Here is a 22,097-nt window from a genome sequence, read left to right as displayed (position 1 = left end):
AGAGATGGCTCGGGAGTTACAAGCACGGGCTGCTCTTCCAGAGGTCCAAGATTTGATTCTCAGCACTGAATAGTAGTCCACACCTGTCTGTACCTCAAGTTCCAAGGTTTCTGATGCCCTCATATAGCCTCCAAAGACACCAGACTAATAGGTGGTAGACAGACATACATATAGACAAAATATCCATACATATAAAATAAACATTTTAGAAATAAAAATCTACACAGCTTTAATCCCAGCACTGGGGAGGCAGAGGCAGGTGGATCTCCAAGTTCGAGGCCAGCCTATAATGAGTTCCCAGACAGCCAGGGCTACACAGAGAAAACCTGTCTCAAAACAAACAACAAACAAGAAATCCTATCATTCCTTTAGCACACTAGGAGAAAAGCATTAGCTTAGCTTGACAGTGAGAAAGTCATCCAATGCTGTTTCTGCCACTGACTTACCTTAAATAGGGGCTCTAACTCTGAAAAGGAACCTTCATCAAATAAAACCATGCCAGTGTCTCTGCAGATCTGCATGCCAATGTGGATTGCTATATGCCCACCACATGGACATGACAAAAGCAAGAACCAAAAAAGGTAAACTGAGGGAAGGAGATGGCTCAACTCCTACAAATTATCCTCCGGCTTCCTCCTATGTATGTTGTGATTCATACATGTGCCTATACACACAGTAAATGAGTGCTAAGGTTCAGCCAGGTGTGGTGGCACACACCTTTAATCCCAGGACTCGGAAGGCAGAGGCAGACGGATCTCTGTGAGTTTGAGGCCAGCCTGGTCTCCAGATAGAGTGCCAGGATAGGCTCCAAAGCTACACAGAAAAACCCTGTCTCCAAAAACCAAACCAAAACAAATAAATAAATAAATAAATAAATAAATAAATAAATAAGAGTGCTAAGGCTCTGTCTTAACCTGAAACTATGAGTATCTGAGTTCCTAAGGAACAAACAAATATTAACTAGAAAACTACATAGCCAATAAGATAAGCAATTCTATGTGTGGAAACCCACCACAGTAGATGTCTATAAGATGTCACTTGTTCTAACAACTCACTGGAACCTACGCAGTTGGGAGCCCCAAAGGCTGGGAAATGTACATTCTAAATCACAATTCTTCCAATCACCTTTATAAGGGCCATAATATCCAAAGGAGTTAAAGATTGGCATTTTTTAGCCAGGCCAGTGGTAGAGCACACCTTTAATCCCAGCACTCAGGAGTCAGAGGCAGGAGGATCTCTCTGAGTTGGAAGCCAGGACTAAACAGAGAAGCCAGGACTAAACAGGAGAGAGGGAGGGAGAGAGGGAGGGAGGGAGAGGGAGGGAGGGAGAGGGAGGGAGGGAGAGGAGGAGAGGAGAGGAGAGAGGAGAGGAGAGGAGAGGAGAGGAGAGGAGGGAGGGAGGGAGGGAGGGAGGGAGGGAGGGAGAGAGGGAGAGATTGGCATCCTAAATCTAATTAATTAGGGTTTTTTGAGGTAGGGTCTTACTATGTAGCCCTGACTGGTCTGATATCATTACACAAACCACACTAGCCTTGAACTTGAACTTGGCAATCCTTCCTCTGCCTCCCATGTGGTGGAGTTACAGGAGTAGGTAGGTTCCAACCAAAAGACTATTTTTAAAGTGCTTCTCGGTCACAACCAAGCAGGGCAGCTGGCTTCTCAGACTTGAGAGAATATGAAAAAGACCTTTTTACAGCTTATACTCAACCAGGAGCTTTACATATGACTGACAGAACAGAAGGTCTCTCTCTGAAAAGTTCTCCATATGAGATGACATGGCAGGGACCCACTACCAAGAGGACACCCAACAGTCTCCTTACTTTAGCAACTGTGCTCCCTGCTGCAAGAGGACACACTTACTTAAATTAGACACAATGAAGAACACTGACAGCTGCAAGAACTGCTAACCCCTAAAATGGTAAGACAAAAGCTCACACAATCCTCTCTGCCCTTCTCTTTAAACTAGACCAGATGCACATGGGTCATTTTTATTAGATAATCTGTGAACTTCTTTAGAAGACGGGACAGGAATTAATGACTTCAAGAAAGTCTTTTATGCATTGTAAGCCTCTATCTTTGTAATTCTTGCCTTTAATTTATATGTAATGACTCTGAACTTCGTAACTGCTAGGGCTACCCAAATTCCAAGAAGCAGTCTTTACCGCCAAGTGCCAAGCATCTAAAATCAAGGGCACACTCCACATGCCATAAAAACAGCCTCACCCCAAACCCAGGGGCATGGAATGAAGGAAATTATTGCAGACAGCCTGAAAGGTGCCTGGAGCTCCCCCAGCGATGCATCTGCCAAGTGTGTTGTTTGAGAGCTCTCAGGACACTCCCACTTTCAGTTATCAGAATAAGAGAAAGACAAGATCCTTACCTGTGAACAAGGGGCTGAAGGAGACCGGAGAAAAGGCACTTTGAGTTCTTGTCAACCTGGGTTTCCTAGGGAGTAAGAAAGTACACAGAGAATAAAGTGGAAAAACGAACACATATGCACTTAAATCACTAGAACACTGAATTCCAGATGTCCTGGAACACAAAACAACCCTTTATTACAGACATGTTGGCAACACTTCTGTAATAAAGCCTAAAATTTAAAGGAGAATGAAATAAATTAAGGCAATTCCTTAAATAGATTTGGCTACTGAATTCACCAGCCTACAAAGCAATAGCAATCCCTTTAGATTCGTCCATGCCCAGCACATTAAGAATGAAACACCTGAGTAGTAATTACAAAGTCTATTTCACAAGGAAGGAAGTTGGATGCAGAGTTGATTTTCATGTAAAAGCCAAGCAAAAGGCTTTAGGCCTGAGCAGCTAGCTACCAGCTTGGAGCAACAGCTTTCCCTCTGGGCCTGACTCTAAGAGAAGAAGGTTCCAAATAGAGTCAGGGAGCTAGGGAGCCCTGGCCTGAGAACATGAAAGGATACACTGCCATTTTCAACCATGAACACTTCTCTGCCCATGGACCTGAGAAGAGAGCCAAGGCCATGGCTAACAGGCCTTCTTAGGGTAGGGGATCTGCCTGTATCCAAGTACATCCTTCCCTCTGGGTCACACGGTTCTGCCTTGATGCTCTCCAGAAGCTACCTTAAATTACACACCAAGGCAACAATTATACCTACTTCAAGTAGCTTTTCAGCCAACAATGAGGAACCAGAGATGCCAACACAGATTTTTCCAGCCAGAATGCATTAACCTTAAAACAGTTTTCATTTATCTCAAGATGACAAAGATTTTACTGAGATGATACAATAGGCTCCATGTTTATGAAGAGTGAGGGATTAAGATCTGATAAAGTCTAAACTCCCATCCCAGAACCGACTGACACTAGACATTATACTTATAGCTTCACAATGCCCGACTCGAGGTATTATAGCTGGCTCACCTCCTAGACATACAGTGACACAAAGGATTAAATAGAAAGTAAACTCTTTTTAACTCTGAATTGCACAACAGAGTAAGAAAGCACACAGGGAATAAAGGGGAGAAATCACTGAAACTCTGCATTCCAGATGTCCTGAAACAAAGTAAACCCTTTATTAAAGAAGAAAAAAATTAAAATGAAAAACCTATTTAAAATTATTTGTTTTCAACGGTGGTGGTGGTACACTCCTTTCATTATAGCACTTGGGAGGTAGAGTTTGAGGTCTGTGAGTTTGAGATCAGTCTGGTCTACAAATAGAGTTCCAGGACAGCCAAAAAAGAAAAAGAGAATCAAACAAAACGTGTATGTGTTTTCAGGGCTCAAGGTATAGTCTAGCTGGTACACACCTGCTTATCATGCACAACGCCCCAAATTCAACCACAGCACCACCCCTCAAACAAAAGCATGTTTGTGTTTGTCTGCCACATGTATATGGGTGGCCTTTGAGGACAGAAGAGGATATGGAACCCCTGGAACTGGAGTTTTAGGCTCCTGTAAGCTACTCTGGATGCTGGGAACTGAGCTTGGTGCTTTGGAAGAGCAGTAAGTGCTCTTAACCCTTAAGTCATCTCTCCAATCTCAAAACAAAAACAACAACAAAAAAACATGTTTATGCTTCTCTTTTTTTGTTTTGTTTTGTTTTGCTTGAAACACAATCTCATGTAGCCCAGGCTAGATTCTAACTCTCCAAGTAGATGAGGATGAGCTTGAAATTAGGACTCCTCTGCCTCTTAAGTGCTGGGACAACAGGTACATGCCAGTATGCCCAACTTTGCATTTTTGTTTTAACTTTTTAGATTTCTATTTCATTTTAATTATGTATATGTGTGCCTGTGTGTTTGTACATGTAAGTACAGGTGCCATGGGATGCTGCAGGTGTCAAGTCCCCTGGAGCTGAAGTTACAGGCAGTTGAGATCTGACTGACATGGGAGCTGGGAAATAAACTCAAGTCCTCTGCAAGAGTAGCATGTGCTCTTAATTGCTGAGCCTTCTTTCCCACTCCTGCTTTTAAGTTTTTTGTTTTATTTATTTTGTGGTTTTTCCAGACAGGCTGTCTTGGAACTTGCTCTGTAAACCAGGCTGGCCTCAAACTCAGAGATCTGCCTGCCTCTGCCTCCCGAGTGATGGGATTAAAGGCGTGCGCCACCACTACCTGGCTCTGCTTTCATGTTTTAATATTGATGCCTGGGCTTTTCAAAACTCAAACAGAATTTCAAAACCAGACTATGAAGACTTTCATCAGAAAGAGCTGAGAACTGGATGTGGTGCTGCATACTTAATAGTCCCAGCACTTGGGAAGCAGAACAGTCACAAACAAGACCATAACTTAAAAAAAAAAAAACAAAAAAAAAAAAACAAAGCACACACCTTTAGCACACCCTTCCCAACACTTGTGAGTCAGAGGCAGGTCTCTGTGAGTTCAAGCTAGCCTGCTCTAAAGTGAGTTCCAGGGCCATCCAGGGCTACATATACCCTGTCTCAAAGAAAGAGATGAAATTCAGGCAGCTTCTTTCTAAGAGATCTAATAATCCATACTTGAACACATCCACAGCCCACACAGAGGACATGGCCACATAAAAACAAGATACAACCACACATGGCTTCTGTTTATAAAAGTTGCTTGTGACTACAGCTTGGTGCCAGCAACCCAAAGGACTAGAATGGAAAGTTCATTCCACTGGACATGAACCTAAAGCAGCTGAGGAGCTTCCAAACTGACTTTTATTTGATAACTTGTGGATACAACATTAAACTCAGCAAGTAGAAACCCAAAGCACTGGCCTTTCAAAAGGTTCACACCTCAGCCATTTGGCAGTCTGCCTCTTTTCAGAGGAAGCTGCATCCCTCTACCATCTGCCCATGCTGGGGACGAGTCTCTTTAGTGCCAAGCTCTCAAGAACGGCAGTGCCCAAAAGCACGCATCTTACGGAGGCCTTCTCACTTCAGCTCATCTTCTCCCCCACCCCGACATTTTGAATGAGAAAAATCATAGTTTCTCTAGACCTAGAAAAAGAAAAACATCTGAATTTAAACCCAGGCAGAGCCATTTGAGAGGGCTAGATGGTTTTCCCTGGCAAAGAAGGATGCTTTGTGGCTTGAAGCTAAAAGGTAAAAGGTCTAAGAGGCTGACAGGGGCTGGAGGGATGGCTCAGAGGTTAAGAGCACAGGCTGCTCTTCCAGAGGTTCCGAGTTCAATTCCCAGCAACCACATGGTGGCTCACAACCATCCGTTATGAGATCTGGTTCCCTATTCTTGTGTGCAGATATACATGGGAGCAGAATGGTGTATACATAATAAATAAATAAATAAATAAATAAATAAAATTTAAAAAAAAAAAAAAAAGAGGCTGACAGGCTAATAATATGTGTGCTTCCTTCTCACTTAGGGACGATGCTGCCTAATAAAAACCCATTTTCTATCTCCAGGACCTTGTGAGCATTCTGATGGCAGTCTAATGAAAAGGCCAATCTAGAAGACTAAAAAACAAAGCCAAGAAAGACTTTAACACAAAACTGAGGATGGCAGTTAAACTGGGCTGGGGTAGGGCAGTGGGGGAGGTGGGGACACAACAGACACAGTGAGAGCAACACTTAAGTCTGCATAAAGTATGGCTAATACTATACCTATTTGCTAAGTTTAATGAGTACCTCGGTATGTATTTATTCTTTAGTACATCTCCTTTTATATATAGTAAATTTAGGATGATAAAGGCCCATTTCTAAGATGATAAGATCATTTTTTGGAAAGCAACAAGAATAATACCAGATGAATTTTTTCTTTTTGAAACATGTTGGCCCTGAATCTGATATATGGATGAGGATGACCCTGAACTTCTGACCCTCTGCTTCCATCTCCTCAATGCTGGCGCGTTACAAGCATGTACAACCATACGCTGTTTATGAGGTACAACATGGCCGGTTTATGCAGTGCTGGGGACTGAACTCAAAATTTCATTCATTAAAGGCAAGTACTCTACCAGCTAAGCTACACACATTCCAGGCCTCCAAATTAACATAGTTTGCAGTGCTGGGAATCCAACCCAGGGCTTTGAACAAACTAGACAAGCATTCCATCAATTGAGCTACATCCCCAGCCCAAATAAACATTTCAGATTAACCCTCCATACTACATTCATGGGTTATTCATGCCTCCACATATCACCTTGATAAACATTGAGGTACAAAATTAAAGGACTTTTAACTTTGCCAGAGGAACACTTGCATCTTAGAACAGACTCATTGGAGAATGATTTGGTTGGCCATGACTCAAGTGACAGGACATATGGCTTTAGGCAAGTCTTTTGGGGGGTTGGCTCTCCTTTGAGTCAGGTATGTCATTGCCTGAGTCGTAGGTAAGAGAACATCTCTGTCCATTTCTATTCTGAAAATAATCATCAGTACTGCAACAAATTAATGAGATAAAAGGAATTAGAAGCGCTAGACTAAACAGGACAATAGCACAAAGATGTAATCATTGGCCAATTTTCAAATTCCTAGGAACCTAAAATCAAACAATGAATCATGTCTACCACTCCTGTCCATAAATCCCTTTATCCCTAAAACTTACAAGTACCTTTTCCTAAAGCACCTTCCAAACTAAGACGCCCAAATACTAGATTGTGTAGCTCCAATACACCTCTGCCTCAGCTAATGCACTCAGTGCCAAGACAGGCAGCCTGTGCCATTTCCAACACATCATAAGCCAGTGTATCTGTTCATGTTCTACAGGCACAAAAACCATGTGTTCATTTTTAGTTCCAATACACAGACATCTGTGCAGCAAGGTCAGATCCAAAACTCTATCGTAAACCAACTAAAAAAACCGATGGAGGGAACTTCTAGGGATAAGCCAAGGGGTGTAGTCTAACACCTAAAACCTCAGGAATAATGTTGGCAAGGTGAATATAAAAGGCACAAGACTCAAGTGGACAGAAAAAAAAATTAAAGCCGGAGAGCTTATTCTGACAGAGCTGACAACCACAAGCAGTTTGTAAAAAGTTTAAAAGGCCAACAGAGCATAAAACAAAAACCCAACAAAGCTCACCACACACTAGCTAGCACCTTGCTCTCAGCATCTCATGTTATGACTTGAAAAAGCCCCTTTGAGCTTGGCTGTTATGGTAACACATGGCTGTGATTCCAGCACAAAGGAGATAGAAGCAGGAGGATTGGGTCAAGACCAGCCTTGAGTATATACATAGTAAGTTTGACGCCATCCTAGGCTATATGAGACCAGGTACACATCTTTTATCCCAGAATTCAGAAAGCTGAGGCAGGAAGATCAGCTTAAATTGGAAGCCAGGCCGGACTACATACATGGTGAGTTCAAGACCAGTTCAGACTGCATTGTGAGGCTATCTCAAAAAAAGAGCAGGGGACAGGTGAATCAACTGTTACTTGCGATTCGATTCTTCTGGAGGACCTGGAAGAGGTCTGGTTCCCAGCACCCAACGTGGGCAGCTTACAACTGCCCGTAACACCAGATATATCAGATATATGAGATCCAATGTCCTCTTCTGACCTTATCAGACACCTACATATGTGCACATACATACAGACACACACATTAACAAAAAATCTTGTTTAATAAAGCCAAAAGTAAGAATAAAGAAACAAAACAAAATCAGCAAAAAACACCCCTTCCCCTGGATCTCAAGATGCAAAGTAACGGTAAGTTTTTGATGTTGGCCAAATCTACCCATGACAGCAGGGCCCTAAATGCATGCCAAATAAACCTCTCCATCCAGAATTGCACCTTTTTCTCCAAACAAATCAAAAATCACTATAGAACTGCTCTCCATTCTCCACTACACAACCATAAAGACTGCAAGGAGCAGCCTCAACTGTTAACCTCAGTAAAGAATCTTGAGAACAAGGTACCTATTTCCCAACTGAGTGTGTTACTATGTGATATTCAAACAGGGCAGATAGATGTTATTTTTCACCAAATCTGAAGAAAGACAATCAGTTCAACATATGTGAAACAGACAAGGGAACTCCACTGCTTTTCTTGAAATAGCAAAATTCTATATTATACCAAGGCCCACAGGCATGAAGCCCAGCTCTCTGAATTCTGACATATGTGTGGTATAAGGCCTAGCCCAGCTCCTCTGAACAGAAACCTGATTAGCTGACAGGCTCAATCTTACTTCACTTTAAAGAATTCTCAAAGCTAACCCCTTACTATTTATTATTATTTTATTTAATTGAAAAAAAATTTTGAGACAGGGTCTTCCTATGTAGCTCTGGCTGGCCTGTGACTGTTACATAAACGAGGCTGCCCTCAAACTCAGAGATCTGCTCACCTCTGCCTTCTGGGTGATGGGATAAAAGTGTGTGCCACCAGGCCCAGCTCCATTTATTTACTTTCTGAGAGGCTGGGAGTGGATGCATGTGTGCCACAGCAGGCATGTGGAAGTCAGAGGACAACTTTAGAGAGTCAGTTCTCTCCTTCAACCGTGTGAATCCCAAAGAAAGGCTCAAAATCAAGTCATCAGGCTTGGGAACAAACACCTTTACCTGCTGAGCTATTTTGCTGACCCTCATACTCCTCTTTTACGGATAGTTTTTTCATGTGTGTGCATGTACCTGTACATGCAGGCATGTGCACATGTGCCTGCTAAAATCAAAAGAGGACACTGGATCTGCTGCAGCTGGAGTTACAGGTGCAAAGTTACAGCTACACAATCCAGGTGCATGGGAACCAAACGCAGTCTTTTACAAGATCAGCAAGTGCTCTCAACCTCTAAGCCATCATCTCTCCAGTTCCCCTTATACTACTCTACTCTTAAGACTCAGTATATCGCCAGGCGCTGGTGGCTCACACCTTTAATCCCAGCACTCCGGAGGCAGAGGCAGGCGGATCTCGGTGAGTTCGAGGCCAGCCTGGTCTACAGAGTGAGTGCCAGGATAGGCTCTAAAGCCACACAGAGAAACCCTGTCTCAAACAACAAAAAAAAAAAAAAAAAAAAAAAAAAGAAAAAAAGACTCGGTATATCTGGGCAGGGCCACTTACACAAATACATAAAAAGAAGTCAAGTTGTTCACCAACAGGACAACTGCTAAGCCTTAAAAAATGGTTGTTAGGAAATACTTTCTCATGATAGCAATAGCTGTGGGAAACATGTAGATGGCAAAGGTAGATGTTGAGAAGAGTAAAGAGAATTATGCCTAGAGGTTACCATAAGTGCCCCAAATTACACAGCAAAGACAGCAGAGGCCCATAATTAACTTCAGCCCACAATGATGTGGGAGCCTCATAACTCTGGCAAAGGAAGGAAATTTCTCAGTGCTTCAGGTACTATCATTTAAAATAAGAGTGAAAACTCCAAGCTACTGTTCTTCCCAACAAGGGAGGACTTGCTTAGGAGACACAGAGCCACAGAAATCACAACTATCCTGGCCAGACTTACCAAGGTTCTCACAGCTCGAGGCTGCCAGCACGACTGGCACATAATAAGCATGGGAAAGCTAGCAAGCAGCACCAACACTTAGCACAGGAAAAAAAATGTACCAATTCAATCTTACTACCTCTCTTCCAAAAAGCACAAAATATTCCATCCAGTTTTCTCATCTTCCTTCTATTCCTATAAGGACATGAACAAGACATTCACAGCTGTCCCATTTCACAGACAGAAACGGGAAGGATAAAAATGACAAATCTGCTCTCCATCTCACAGCTAATGCTCAAGTTCCAAATGGAATCCAGACTTCCCTAATTCTCTATATAACATGCTGCCTCCAAATAGCAGTCAACCAAATGTTTACACACAAATACCTAGCTCTTCTCCAATTCATCAGAAAAAGCTCTTGGACCAAAAAATTTCTTTCTCCAGTGCCCTGAACTAAGCTGCTTTACAGCCTAATTTGCACTGCAGCAGAAATCTGTATTGTGCTTAGTGTGAGGGTTGGTGATAGAGCAGCCAATGACCATTAAATTCTGCTTCCAAAGGCAAAAAACCGTACAACGTTATATGCCTTTTCCACTTCCTAATCTATTAGACTTAGCAGCTAATTTCACGCCACACCTCATGCTCAGTGTCTCGGGAATCTTAGACCAAGTCCTGGTCAATGTGGAACAAAGACAAGACAAACCACAAGAAAATTATCAGTCCATCCTATGTCATTATCCACACCTTCAATCCTGCCGTCCACCCTCAGCTGATGCAAATTCCATCCATATTAGTAAGTGTAGCATCAAATATAGAACCTATCAGAGGGGTGGGGGGGATACGACGATATGGGATGACTGTTCCAGCAGCCACTTTTCAAGATCTGAGTTCTCAGCAAGAGTTCACAGGGAAAAAAAAAAAAAAAAGACGGGCCCTTTCTAAAGGGACAATACACTGGGGAAAACAACCAGGGATTTGGGTTTGGTCCATGGCACATCTATTTAGAAATGGCAACACAGCCTAATGGAACAACGCCTTTTATCTTGGAGTATTAAAGTTCTCTTCAGAAATCCACATCCAAGAACCAGTGGTTTGCATCCAGGATCAACTGGGGAGCACTAAAAAATTCAAATAGTAGGGGCTGGAGAGATGGCTCAGCAGTTAAAAGCACTGGTTGCTCTTCCAAAGACTCAGGTTCAATTCCCAGCACTCACGTGGCAGCTCACAACTGCCTGTACAGTTCCAGGGGAATCAGACACCTTCACACAGACATGCATGCAGGAAAAACACCAGTGAACATAAAATAAAAATAAATTATAAAAAATTTCAAATTGGGCCCCAGATATATTTATTTTTCACCCCATCCCCAAGAGATTCTAATGTTCAGCAAAGTTATCAATTTATCTGCTTTTTGGCTTTGCTTTGTCACTGTCAGTATATTTCAAGAATACATCATATAAACCACACCAAGACTAATTCCAGCCAGGCATGGTGGCAACAGGCCTATAATCCTGGCACTGGGGAGGCTGACTCAGGTCAGGACTCAGGAAGATGTGATAGGAAGATCAAAAGACTTAGACCAATCTAGGCTATATAGTGGATTCAAAGCAAGCCTGATCAGCATAATAAAACCTCGTCTCAAAACAAAACAAAAGCCACCAATTCAAGTCTAAGAGTCAGAACTACAATCCACAATCACAGTTATTCCACAAGGTATGTCTCATTAGTGGATGCAACAGCTGACAGCTTTCTAAAGACTACAGAACTATGTATGCCCTTATGTCAAAAGTCCATCCACTTTTTAGAAATTCAGGGGGAAAAACTCAACGTCCAAGTTTGGAATTGTCATTAATTGGCCTAGAATTCAATGTGTATAATACCTCACTGAGAACTCTCAACATCTGTGTGAAAACGAGAGAGCAAGTATAAATCTATTCTCAGAATGTGGTCAGCACACACGACTTAGTAAATACCTAAGAACAACCAGGAGAATATTAAGAATAGAGATGCCCAGCTGATTGCTGGCCAAATTCCCCAGACCATTTTGAATGCATATACGTGTGCAGAGAGTGGGGGCAGGTGCACAGAGAGAATGAGCAAGATGGTCAAGATAATAGACAGGTGATTGACACTAGCTTTTTGGCCCCAAGGCCACACACTTTCAGCAAGCACCCAGCAGTGTTAGATATGGTAGACAGATACCGGGGGAGGGATGGGAAGCTTAAAAAGTGGGGCCAGTACAGGGATGGTGAGGCAGGACTTCAGATCAATCCAAGCAAGAGACGCTAACCCACTAAGAAGTGTCACCGAGCGTGAACTCTCCAAGAGTGAAAGCTGTTTCCACAATTAGCTCTGATCTAATGCGAGATGTCACCACCTTTAGTCCCAAGTGTCTGCCTTCTCCAGAGGTCCACAGCTTGAGAACTGACAGTATTGTGTTAGCAGTAGGGGAAATGAGAGAAACGAAACAAGAAATGGAAGTTTGTCGCCTGCCCCCCAGCCATTCTCACCTCCCCGCATCCAGCTCCCGGCCCGCAGAGCCTCCCATGTCCGTCAGGCTCGCAGCTGAAGCTGCCAGATCTCCAGAAGGCCTCTTGCCGGTCCCATCCCCACCGCCCGAGCCGCCGTTGCAGCTCTTCGTGCGAAACAGGCGACTGAGACGGATTTTGAAGGAGCCCTTCCGAGAAGGGCCCGCGAGGGGCCGGAGGGGCCCGGGAGGCGGCGGCGGTGGGGGAGGCTGCTGAGGCTGATACTCCCCTCGGCTCAGGCGCCCTGGAGGGACCAAGTCCTGCAGCGGGAAGGGCACCGGGGGTAGTTCGGGGCCCGGGGGCTGCAACAGAAGCCGGCCACCCCCTCCTCCTCCACGGCCCGGGCTGCTGAGCTCCTCTTCCGAACAGCTGTTAGTCTCCAGGCTCTCGGCCTCCGATTCCAAGCCTTCTAGGACCAGCAGCGCGTCGCTCGTCTCCGTGGGGTCCTCCCCGGCCTGCGGGGCGGCAGCAGGCGGCGGGGGCTGCGGCGGCGGCGGCTGCGGGGGGCACGGGCACGGGCACGGGCAGCAGCCTCCGCCGGCAGTCTTGACCCCCGGCCCCGCCGGCTGCCCGAGCCCCAAAGCCGCCAGCTGCGCCTCTAGTCCAGACACGGGACCCCAGGTCCGCTCGAGCGCCAAGCCCGGCGGGAGGGCCTTGGGATCCAGCGCACAGCGGTGCCGGGGGCACAGCAGTTCCGAGGGTCCCGGCTCCGGGGCCGCCTCCGCGTCCTCCTCCTCCGGCGGCCGCCCCACGTTGCGGAACACCATCAGCTGCGGCGGCCGGGCGCCCCGCGGGCCGGGCCGCGCGAGGAAGGGTGGCGGCGACGGGCCATGGCCCGGGGCGGCGGCGGCGCGGCGGCGGCGGGCCTGGCTCGGGGGCCGCCTCTCCATAGCCGAGGAGGCGGCTCAGGACCCGGTACGAAGCGGCCGCCGCCGCCGCCTCGCCGTCCCGGAGCTCGGCCCCTGCATGGGGTAAGGGAGGGAGGGCGGGCGGCTGGGAGCCGGGCTGGGTGGGGACTAGGCCGGGCCCGCCGGAGCCCCGCCCGCCGCGGCCCCCGGAGCGACAGCGCTAACCGCCGCCGCGGCCTCTGCCTCATAGAGGGGGCGGGGGGCGCGCGGAGCCCAGCGCGAGCCCAGGCCGCGCGCCGCCGCCGCCGAGCAACGCCCCCCGACGTCACTTCCTGGCCAGGTCCCGCCCCCTTCCCCAGGGTGCGCAGCGTCGGCTTCTGCCGAGCTTGACGTTCTCCTCCGCCCTGGTTGCTATTGGCCGTCAGCTGGTGCTGTGGCCTGCTTGGTCTCCGGCACCGACCCCTGCCTTTTCACTTCCTGGGCGCTCAGGCCCTCTCACCCCTTCCCTGTGGAGCGGGGCAGGCCTTGGGAGCCGAGTCTAGACCTGGGAGAGGGACGCAGCCTCTGGCACTGTTTGTGGGTCTTGTCCCATCTGTGCTGCTTGGGGGGTGTGGCCTTGGCCAAGTCATTTCTTTAAATCCTCTTTGCTACCATCTGACGAGTTAGGGAAGGACTACATGAAAATGTGTTCTAGATCCGGCGGTGTGCTTGTTCCATGTTAAACAGCTGATTCTTTGCGGGGAAGGAAGGGTGTGTATATAGTTAATTTTGTCATGAATTTGACTCAAATAAAGCATGTGTAGATTTCCAAGGAATAATAAAAGTATACGGTAGCCAGTTCTGTGTGACTGATTGCCAAATGCATGCTTCCACTGGTTTTTGTCATAGTGTGTGTGTCACGTTGAGGATAGAATGAATCCTAGATGGGGCACATACTAAGAATCAATCCAGCCACTAGACCTCGTTCCCAGCCTTCCCAAACTGGTTACACGTGACCAAGGAGTATAATTTTCCTCTATTGATGCAAAAGGACAGCGAAAAACCGAAGACAAACTTGATCAAATTGTCAATAGTGGTGACAACTTTGCTGAATCAGAACTGGTTTCAATGACTTTTATTTCCCAATGTAACACCTACAGATGTTTAGGAGGTATAAATCAGAACTACTCTCATATTCTCCACCACTTAAAAAAAAAAAAAAAACGTGTGTGTGTGTGTGTGTGTGTGTGTGTGTGTGTGTGCGCGCACGCATAAATGCCTGAAACAGAGCATCAAATCCCCTAGAGCTGTAATTTTTTCTGGGAACTGAATTCCAGTCCTATGCAAGAGCAGAACGTGCTGTTAACTGTTATCGTTCCACCTTCCTCCATCACTTTTTTTTGTGGGGGAGGGGGTTTCTGAGACAAGGTTTCTCTGTGTAACAGCCCTGGCTGTCTGGGAATTCACACTGTAGACCAGACTGGCCTAGAACTCACAGAGATCCGCCTATCTCCGGCTCCTGGGTGCTGGGATTAAAGGAATGTACCACCACCACACAGCTCCTCCATCACTTTTTAAGTCAAGGTGACTAGTTTTTTTGTTTTATTTTGTTTTGGTTTTTTTATTTTTTAGACAGGGTTTCTCTGTGTTAACAGCTTTAGCTGTCTTCCCTCAATAGACCAGGCTGGCCTTGAACTCAGAGTACTGCCTGCCTCTGCCCCCTGAGTGCTGGAATTAAAGATGTGCATCACAGCCGGGCATTGGTGGTGCACACCTTTAGTCCCAGCACTGGGGAGGCAGAGGCAGGTGGATCTCTGTGAGTTCGAGGTCATCCTGGTCTTCAAAGAGAGTTCCAGCACAGTCTCCAAACCTACAGAGAAACCCTATCTCGAAAAATCAAAAAAAAAAAAAAAAGATGTGTACCTCTACCACCCAAATATATATATATATATATATATATATATATATATTCATATTTTGATATGTAAACATAAGCATAAGCTTATACACACACATATATACATGGGTTGAACCCAGGACCTTGTCCATGCCAGGTAAACCCTCTATCATTAAGTTATACCTCCAGCCCTATAAGTTTATACAATTTAATTTTGAATAGTAACTATGTTTCTGATTTTGTTTTTTAAATGTATATGGATGCTTTTTCTTGCATGTTTTGTCTGTGTATCACATGCCTGCCTGGTGCCCTCAGAATCCAGAAAAGGGTGTCAGATCTTCTGGGACTAGAGTTACAGATAGTTGTGAGCTACAGTGTTGTTGCTAGGAATTGAACACAGATCCTTGGGAAGAGCAAACAGCACTCTTTTTTAAATATTTTATTTATTTATACTTTACTTGCATTGGTGTTTTGCCTACATGTATGTCTGTGTGAGGGTGTCAGATCTTGGAGACAGTGTTCCTAACTGCTATGCCATTTCTCCAGCCCCAAAAACAGTACTCTTTTTTTGTTTGTTTGTTTTTCGGGACAGGGTTTCTGTGTAGCTTTGGAGCCTATCCTGGCACTCACTCTGTAGACCAGGCTGGCCTCGAACTCACAGAGATCCGCCTGCCTCTGCCTCCCCAGTAATGGGACTAAAGGCCTGCACCGCCTGGCTGCAAACAGCACTTCCACTGCGCCAACTCTCCAGCCCAGCAACTATGTTTAACAACACTTGATCTTAGTCAGAAGGCCAAAAAGTTATTATGTCTAACAACTGTCTTACAAAATTCCAGAAACTGCTGGGCAGAGAGGTAGCGGTGCATGCCTTTAATCCTAGCACTCTGGAGGCAGAGGCAGGCAGATCTCTGAGTTCAAGGCCAGCCTGGGCCATAGAGGGAGGACAGTTAAAGCTGTTAACACAGAGAAACCTGTCTCAAAAAAAACATCCAGAAATTTGAACAATTGAATTTCTGGAGCTACCACAAGTATGCCCTCTACCACCACTAGACCTCACTTCTGCTCTGCAGATGAAAAAAGAAAGCAAGCATTGTAACTTTTCTAACTTGGCCAGGATGTTGTGAGGACCAAAGAAGACAAAGTTTTCATGGGGGTGTGACTGAAGGTAGAGAGACCAGGCAGGAACCCAAGCAATTGTTCCTGTGGGAGATGTTGAAGTTCACAGGGCATACGGAAGAAGCAGCTAGCAGACTTTAGCAATTTTAGTATCTGAAGGAGTTTTTAGGGGAAGTTTAAGGAACCACTGTGTTGTGTGCTTGGTATATGCACCTATGCAATCAGGTGCTCTTGTATGTTTGTGCATGTAAGTGTGTAATGGCATAGAGCCAGAGGTTGATGTGGGTCTCTCCTAAGTATAAGGACTTGAGTTTGGATCCCCAGCATAGTATAAAAGCCAGGCAGAGCAGCATGTGTCTGTGATGCCCGCGCTGGGGGTAAGGTAGATTCCTGAAGCTCACTGACCAGCCAATCTAGAGACTTTACCGTCTGAGCCATCTTCTCAGCCCAGAGGGGCCCTTCCAGAATTGAAACTTGCACACAGCCTGTAATTATAAGGATGTATGTATGTCTGCATGTATGCATGTCTGCACACCAGAAGATGGCATCCAATCCCATTATAGATGTTGTGAGCCACCATGTGGTTGCTGGGAATTGAACTCAGAACCTCTGGAAGAGCAGCCAGTGCTCTTAACCTCTGTGTCATCTCTCCAAACCCTCAGCCTGTGGTTGTAATTGTGCATGCTTTCTTCACTCTTAGGATAGAGTGAAAGCTCCTTTATGAGACATATAGGACCCTGGTAGTCTCCCTGCTGCCACAGCAGGCAGCTCACAGCCACCTGTAACTCCAGTTCCAAGAATCCCATCTTGCACACACACAGAGAGATGATTAAAAATAAACTAAATCATGGAGCTGGAGAGATGGCTTAGTTAAGAGCACTGACTGCTCTTCCAATGGATGCCAGTTTGATTTCTACCACCTACATCATTGCTCACAAACATCTATTTCAAGTCCCATGGGATTGGTCGCCCTCTTCCAGCCTCCTTAGGCACCATATTCACACAAGGTAAGTAGGCACACATTCAAGTAAAATACCCATCATACACATTAAAAAATTAAATAGCCCTTTGTGGTGGTGCACACCTCTAATCCCAGCACTCAGAGGCAGAGGTCAGTGGATCTCTGCGAGTTCGAGGCCAGCCTGATCCACAGAGTAAGTTCCAGGACAGCCAGGACTACATACACAGTAAGACCCTGTCTCAAAACACAAAACAAAATGATAATAATAACATATATATTTTTAAAAATCTGCCTTTCCAGGGGCTGGAGAGATGGCTCAGCAGTTAAGAACACTGACTGTTCTTCCAGAGGTCCTGAGTTCAATTCCCAGAAACCACATGGTAGCTCACAGCCACCTTGAATGAGAACTGGTGCCCTCTGCTGGCATGCAGGCAGAAGACTGTATGCATAATAATAAATAAATAAATAAACTGTTTTAAAAAAATCTGCCTTTCCTACTAAAATGTAAATTCTAGAAGGCTGTGTCTGACTGTCTGATGTCAGAGACTCTGCCTGACATATAGAAATACAGAATTGTTGTGCAACCTTAAGCCTCATAAAAGATCCCTGATTCAAATTCACCTCTAGCTCTGTACAACAGAATTAACAGCCACTTTTGTAAATGAAGAAACAAACTGACATGCAGTGAATTATTCAGCTATGGTCAATCCATTCAAAAAGATGCAGTGGAATTTCAGATATACACTGAGCTGAAATCGGGAATTTAGTTGAAGAGAGGGAGGAATGAAGAACGAAGGGGTCTGTACCAGGTTGGAGAAACCCACAGGAACAGTTGGCCTGAACAAGGGAGAGCACATCGACCCCAGATGCTGTCGGGGAGACCAGTACAAGACCTATCCAGACCCCTGAACATGGATGTCAATAAGGAGGCCTCTGCACTCCAGGGAGCCTCTGGTGGTGGATTAGTATTTTACCCTGGTGCAAGAAGGGATTTTGAGAGTCCATCCCACGTGAAGGGTTACACTCTGGCCCTGGACACATGGGGAAGGGCCCAGGACCAGCACAGGAAGATTTGGTGGACTTTGAAGAGCCCCCGTTGAGGGCCCTACCCTGCCTGGGGAGTGGTGGGTGGATGGGGTGGGGGGTAGGTTGGGGGTGGGAAGAGGGATGGGGGGAGGGGAGGGAGAGGGAGAAGGGACTTACATGTGAAACAAGCTTGTTCCCTAACTAGAACTAATAAAACAACAACAACAACAATAACAACAAGATGTAGTGGAATTTAAAACTAGGCGCCTGGCTGCAAAGATTTCCTTCTCTACCCTTCCTCCCCTCCGCTACTTCTCACATCACTCAGATTTCTAGAAGGGAAGAAAAGAAAGAGTGAGAGAGAAATGGGAAGAAAGTTAGGTGCTATAGGACCTCAGAACACTTGCTGCCTTAAACAAAAAACGACTTCCAAAGATCCCTGGCTCTCTGGGAAATGCTCTGGGCACGGAGATAATTCCATGAAGGCAAGGACTGTAGCTCTGCAGCGCCCTCTGCTGTCCAGCTACTTTCTTTTTTTTTTGCCCCAAGAAGAGGCTGCTGAAGTCAGCCATGGGGTAAACTGTACGATTTCAGATTCCACAGAGGTATAGGGCACAGTTCCTGGTCACACAGAGAAAGGACAAGAACAAAGAAAGAAAGAAAAATATAAAGGAGATATCATCTCTCTCTATTTCCTTAATAGTTCAGGCCTATACCCCATGTCTGGGAAAACATGAAAAAGGAACCTTAATACTAGCACTCAGGAGGGAGGCAGAAGTAGATGGATCTCTGTGAGTTTGATGCCAGCCTGGTCTATATAGTGAGTTCCAGGACAGCCAGGGATACATATTGAGACCCTGTTTCAAAAGTAAATAAACAAATATACAAACAAAATGAAAAGAAACTTCTGTGTGACTCAGACTCCAGTTAAGCTGGGGCTTGCTTTGAAATATAATGAATATATATGTATTTATAATAATTTTATCATACAATAAAGAATTTTTTAAATAAGCTTATACTGACATAGTAACAACAGTTGTCTCATACCTGAGAGGCTGAGAACCTCAGCAATCCCAGTCTGGCACCCAAACCGGAAGAGCTGCTGGTCTTCAGTCAGTGATGGAAGTCTGCAAATGCTGGTTCTAATTCAGCCAAAGAACAGCTGCAGCTGCTGCAACAGAGTAAATTAAGTCTGCAACTCGAGTGACAGACCAAAAGGCAAATAGAGCAAAAGAAAGATAATCTACCTTCAGCCACCCCATCTTTCAATCCAGACTGCTACCTTCAGGCATGCCCCCTTTCAATCCAGACTGATACCAGAAAATGCTGCCCCACATTTGGGTGGGGTGGGCCTCCCACATCAATGAAGGCAATTAGGATAATTCCTTAGGGGAGGCTCCTTCCTCAGGTGATTCTAATTTGTGGTAAATTGACTTTAAAAGCAGCAACACAGCTTTGCATCTCTCTCATTAAGGGCTGTAAAAAGGGGTTCTTATAAACCAGATATGGCGGCACATAACCTGTAACTCCAGAATTCATGGAGCTGAGACAGTAGAATTGTGAGTTCTTTTTTTGTTTTGTTTTGTTTTTTGTTTTTCAAGACAGGGTTTCTCTGTGGCTTTGGAGGCTGTCCTGGAACTAGCTCTTGTAGACCAGGTTGGTCTCGAACTCACAGAGATCCACCTGCCTCTGCCTCCCGAGTGCTGGGTTTAAAGGTGTACGCCACCAACGCCTGGCAAATTGTGAGTTCTATACCAAACTAAACTATAAATTGAGACTGGGGTGTGTGTCCTACGGTTATAGGATCTTAGCACTTTAGTGAAAAGGGCTTAAAGAAGAATGATTTAGAGGCCCTCTAGGAATTCTGAGGTTCACTTAGTCCTTCTACAATGGCCAAGGTTTGTGATGCAACACAAACACTGTGACTCATTTATTTCTAATTATACCATGGCTTGGAAATATATGACCATCCAAGCACTGGTGTTTCTGCTGAGGCAGTAAGATCATTTGAGTCCAGAGGTTCAAAACTAGCCTGGGCAACATAGCAAAACCTCTCTTCAAAAAACAATAGGCTTGGTAGCACAAGCCTTTAATTCCAGCACTCGGGAGGCAGAGACAGGTGGATCTCTTTAAGTTTGAGGTCAGCCTAGTCTGGAAAGCAAGTTCCAGGTCAACCAGGGCCACACACAGAGAAACCCTGTCTTGAAAAACTAAAAACAACAGCATAATAATAATAAAACAAATGCTAGGAGTGTTGTGGAATAATATTTTAAGATGTGTTACATTTGTTTATGCTGGGGAACATTTGTTTTAATGATGCAAAGATGTGTTGTATCTTTTATGTTGCAACACACCTGATGAGGCCATGTAGTGGTGGTGCAGATCTTAATCCCAGCACTTGGGAGGCAGAGGCAGGTGGATCTCTGTGAGTTCAAGGCCAGCCTGCTCTACAGAGTGAGTTCCAGGACAGCCAGGGCTACATAGAGAAACCCTGCTCAAAATAAATAAATAAATAAATAAATAAATAAATAAATAAATAAATATGCTTAATGGCCTGATAAAGAGCTGACAGATCTCTGTGATTTCAGGGCCAGTCTGGTCTACAATTGTAAATGCCAGACTAGCCAGGGCTACAGAGTAAGACCTTATCTCAAAGTATCCATAAAGCCAAACATGACAACACACACCTGTAATATCCACACTTAGGTCGGGCAAGGATATCAAGAGTTCAATGCCAGCCTGGGCTACACAGTGAGAGTCTGTCTCAGTCATCATCTCTGGACCTAAGTACCATTTGTGAAAGTGGGTCAGTCATAATCCCGCTTTGGCAGGTTTGATGTGGGGATTAGATGAGGAAAAAACCATAAAAGCACTTGATGAATTCTAAAACACTATACAAATGTTAGGTATTCTTAGAAAAAGCTAAAGAAAGAAAAAAAAAAACAATAAAGAGCTTCTTGGGGGAGGCTTAGTAACTGATTATTGGACCTGCTTTCCTGTCATCTAACTGTAACCAGTAACACCCGAGATGGAATGAGTCCCTCATTCCTTCTCTTCTCTCCATCAGTACATAGAATCAGAGAGGGCACATGAACCCCGCACACGCACGCATGCACATACACACACACTGGGGGAGGAATATCAGAGAGGTCAAGAGAAGAGCTATGGATGCACACTACAGAATTCTGTGACCAGTGATGCCACTCACTGCTTGATGACCTTGGGACTGTCCTTACCTTTCAGGACTTCAGTTTCTGTTTTGGGAGGTATGGGGGTGAGACAGGGTTTCTTTGGGTAGCCCTGGCTATCCTGGAACTAGCTGTGTAGACCAGGCTGGCCTGGAACTCACAGAGATCTTCCTGCTTCTGCCTCCTCTCAGCTATTGGGATTAAAGGAGTGTGCTGCTCCTCCCAGCATTTGTATTATTATTGTTTTGTTGTTGTTGTTTGTTTCACAAGACAGGGTTTCTCTGTGGTTTCTCTGTGTGTAGCCCTGGCTGTCCTAAAACTCAACTCTGTAGACCAGGCTGACCTCAAACTCATAGAGCTCTGACTACCTTTGCCTCCCAAGTGCTGGGATTAAAGTGGTGCACCACCACCTAGCAATTTTTTTTTTTTTTTTTTTTTTTTGGTTTTTGAGACAGGGTTTCTCTGTGTAACAGCTTTGGCTGTCCTGAAACTCACTCTGTAGACTGGGCTGGCCTCAAACTCACAGAGATCCTCCTGCCTCTGCTTCCTGAGTGCTGGGATTAAAGGCATGCACCTGGTCTAGTTTCCTTTTTTTTTTTTTTTTTTTTTTTTTGGTTTTTTGTTTTGTTTTGTAAGACAGAGTTTCTCTGTGTAGTCCTGGCTGTCCTGGAACATACTATGTAAACCATAATGGCCTCAAAGTCACTGAGGTCTGCCTGCCTCTGCCTCCC

The 22,097-nt window shown here is 45.2% G+C and overlaps 1 protein-coding gene across 3 annotated transcripts in view; it reads right to left on the bottom strand.

Moving 5' to 3' along the window:
* Socs7 (suppressor of cytokine signaling 7) overlaps positions 1–13,460 on the bottom strand; it is a 38,917-nt gene extending 25,457 nt beyond the window's left edge. Inside the window, exons 1-2 of one of the 3 annotated variants that reach the window (XM_027424168.2) lie at positions 12,334–13,460; positions 2,381–2,445 (exon numbers count right to left, since the gene is read on the bottom strand). In XM_027424168.2, coding sequence (XP_027279969.2) covers positions 2,381–2,445; positions 12,334–13,241 — 973 coding nt within the window. In that variant the 5' untranslated portion in view covers positions 13,242–13,460. The remainder of the gene's footprint in view (positions 1–2,380; positions 2,446–12,333) is intronic. The other 2 variants (XM_027424170.2, XM_027424169.2) reach the window with 2 other exon arrangements.
* Between the last annotated feature and the right edge of the window lie 8,637 nt (positions 13,461–22,097).

The sequence above is a fragment of the Cricetulus griseus genome, chromosome 7, assembly GCF_003668045.3.
Source record: "Cricetulus griseus strain 17A/GY chromosome 7, alternate assembly CriGri-PICRH-1.0, whole genome shotgun sequence".
Lineage (NCBI taxonomy): Eukaryota > Metazoa > Chordata > Mammalia > Rodentia > Cricetidae > Cricetulus > Cricetulus griseus.
This window is presented reverse-complemented; position numbering and strand designations above follow the sequence as displayed.